The following is a 2004-nucleotide window of genomic DNA, read 5'->3' on the forward strand; positions in this document are numbered from 1 at the left end:
CCCGCGGGCTCAGGCAATTCACTCACCTCAGCCTCCCAAAGGTGCGGGATTACAGGCTGAGCCACCGAGCCCGGCTAGGGCCCTCCAATATTAAACACCTCACTCTTCCCTCAGGATTATGCCAATCATCTGCAAACTTATTTTGTCATAGCTATCAATTCTTCCCCTGGGGTTCAATGACAAATTCAAAACATATCTACTGAGCCTCAGTTGTGTGCAATGAACAGAGTAAATTATTCCAAACTAGGCTGTAAGGACCTCATAATCAAGTGGGAGAGATAATCATGAAAACTGCTAATAAAATAATACAACACAAGAACTACTAGAATTGATTTATAAGATACTTTTTCAAAACTATGTTCACCTACAGTTCCCAATTAGGTAATTAGTTAAAGTCAGTATTCTGACTTCATTTCATCCACACATAATATTTTGAAAATACAATATTCTAGGCAAAAGAAATGTGGCAAAGTGGAGAGTTCATAACCTTTACGCAGACCACTGTCTCAGTTCACAACACCAGGCTTCAAGGGCCCTTGGTATGGACTGAAAGACAATAGTAAATTATGTAAAAAACAGAAGCCTGGAATAGAGTAGGAAACAACTGACATCAGCTTTCCTCTACTGTTCCACATTATGACAACATTAGCTCTTTAACCAATAAAAATTAAAAACCATAGGTTTTGTCTTCCTAGAAGAAAATTCACATCCGACAACCTACCATCTCCCAAAAATCTGGTAACAAGTTTTCATCTTAATCCCTTCTGCACTGATTCAAAATTGTTCTTAATGTAGTGTCACTACCACAACATGCTGAAGTTAAAACTGCTAACATGAGTTTGCTAATAATACAAAAACTATTAACACCGAGTGTCAAATATTAACATAAGACAAACATGTCAACTGGGCACTGTGGCTCACATTTGAAATCCCAGTACTTTGGGACAATTGCTTGAGTCCAGGCTAAGCAACAGAGATATAAACTCTTTAAAATGTTAAAACAATTTAAAAAAGCCAGGCACTCAGGCACACACCTGTAGTCCCAGCTATTTGGGAGGCTAATGCACCAGCTGAGTCTAGGAGGTAGAGGCTGTGGTGAGTCATGATTGTGCACTCCAGCCAGGGCAACAGCAGAGTAAGTCACCGACTCAAAACAAAACAAAACAAAAGTGTCATTGACTTCCAAATGCTATCCAAATTATTATACTGAGCCCAGCAGGTGGAGGCTATGGTAGCCTGAGTGTGCACTTCAGCCTGGGTGACAGAGTGAGACTCCAACTAAAAAAAAAAGTCATTATAAAACAAGATGCCAGACACTAATTTTTAAATGATCAAGATTTTCTAAAACAATTCTCCACCACCCCCAACGTACATGCAAAAAGTATTATATATACCATTTTCTGGGGAAAGTTTGTCATAAGCATCTTCATAAATATAATTTCTTCTTATTGTGACATTAATTCCATCCAGAAATGGACCATCTCCTTGAACTTCTTGCTTATCTGCATAAATCAACCTCTGAAAGATCTAATAAACAGGGGAAATTGTAAGGTTATTAGAAACAATCGGGTTTTTGTTATAAGCAACAAAAAGGAAAAACTGCTACATAAACCTTAACTTTTAATTGCTGTAAGTTCTGAAATAAATTTTAATAGGCAAGATATTAAATCTTCACTGTATCAATAAATTTAGATATGTATGCTTCATGTTTAGTATTTCTAGTATTGTTCCTTTCTCCCATTTTACAATAAATTTCAAAAATCCCATGCTATAATGTATTTTCATTAATAAATCCTCTATAAAAACTTAAGTGGTGAAGGAGGGAGGAAGAACAGTTTTGTAAAAGGTGTATACTCATAACAGTGAAAATATCTTTATGACAAAACTCAAACTTTTTGATGTTAAAAATCCTGTAGAGGGAGCTCAGGAATTATGTAATTGTATGTATGTGTGTGGCTTTTTTTTTTTTTTGAGTTGGAGTTTCACTCGGTCGCCCAGACTGGA

The 2004-nt window shown here is 36.6% G+C and overlaps 1 protein-coding gene across 6 annotated transcripts in view; it reads right to left on the bottom strand.

Moving 5' to 3' along the window:
- UBE3C (ubiquitin protein ligase E3C) overlaps positions 1–2004 on the bottom strand; it is a 122652-nt gene that overhangs the window by 56427 nt on the left and 64221 nt on the right. For all 6 annotated transcript variants that reach the window (XM_008067279.1, XM_021717202.1, XM_021717201.1 and 3 more), the window contains one exon: positions 1395–1527. In XM_008067279.1, coding sequence (XP_008065470.1) covers positions 1395–1527 — 133 coding nt within the window. The remainder of the gene's footprint in view (positions 1–1394; positions 1528–2004) is intronic.

Source organism: Carlito syrichta, unplaced genomic scaffold (assembly GCF_000164805.1).
Source record: "Carlito syrichta isolate Samal-C Ts95f unplaced genomic scaffold, Tarsius_syrichta-2.0.1 Scaffold309467, whole genome shotgun sequence".
NCBI classification, from domain to species: Eukaryota; Metazoa; Chordata; class Mammalia; order Primates; family Tarsiidae; genus Carlito; species Carlito syrichta.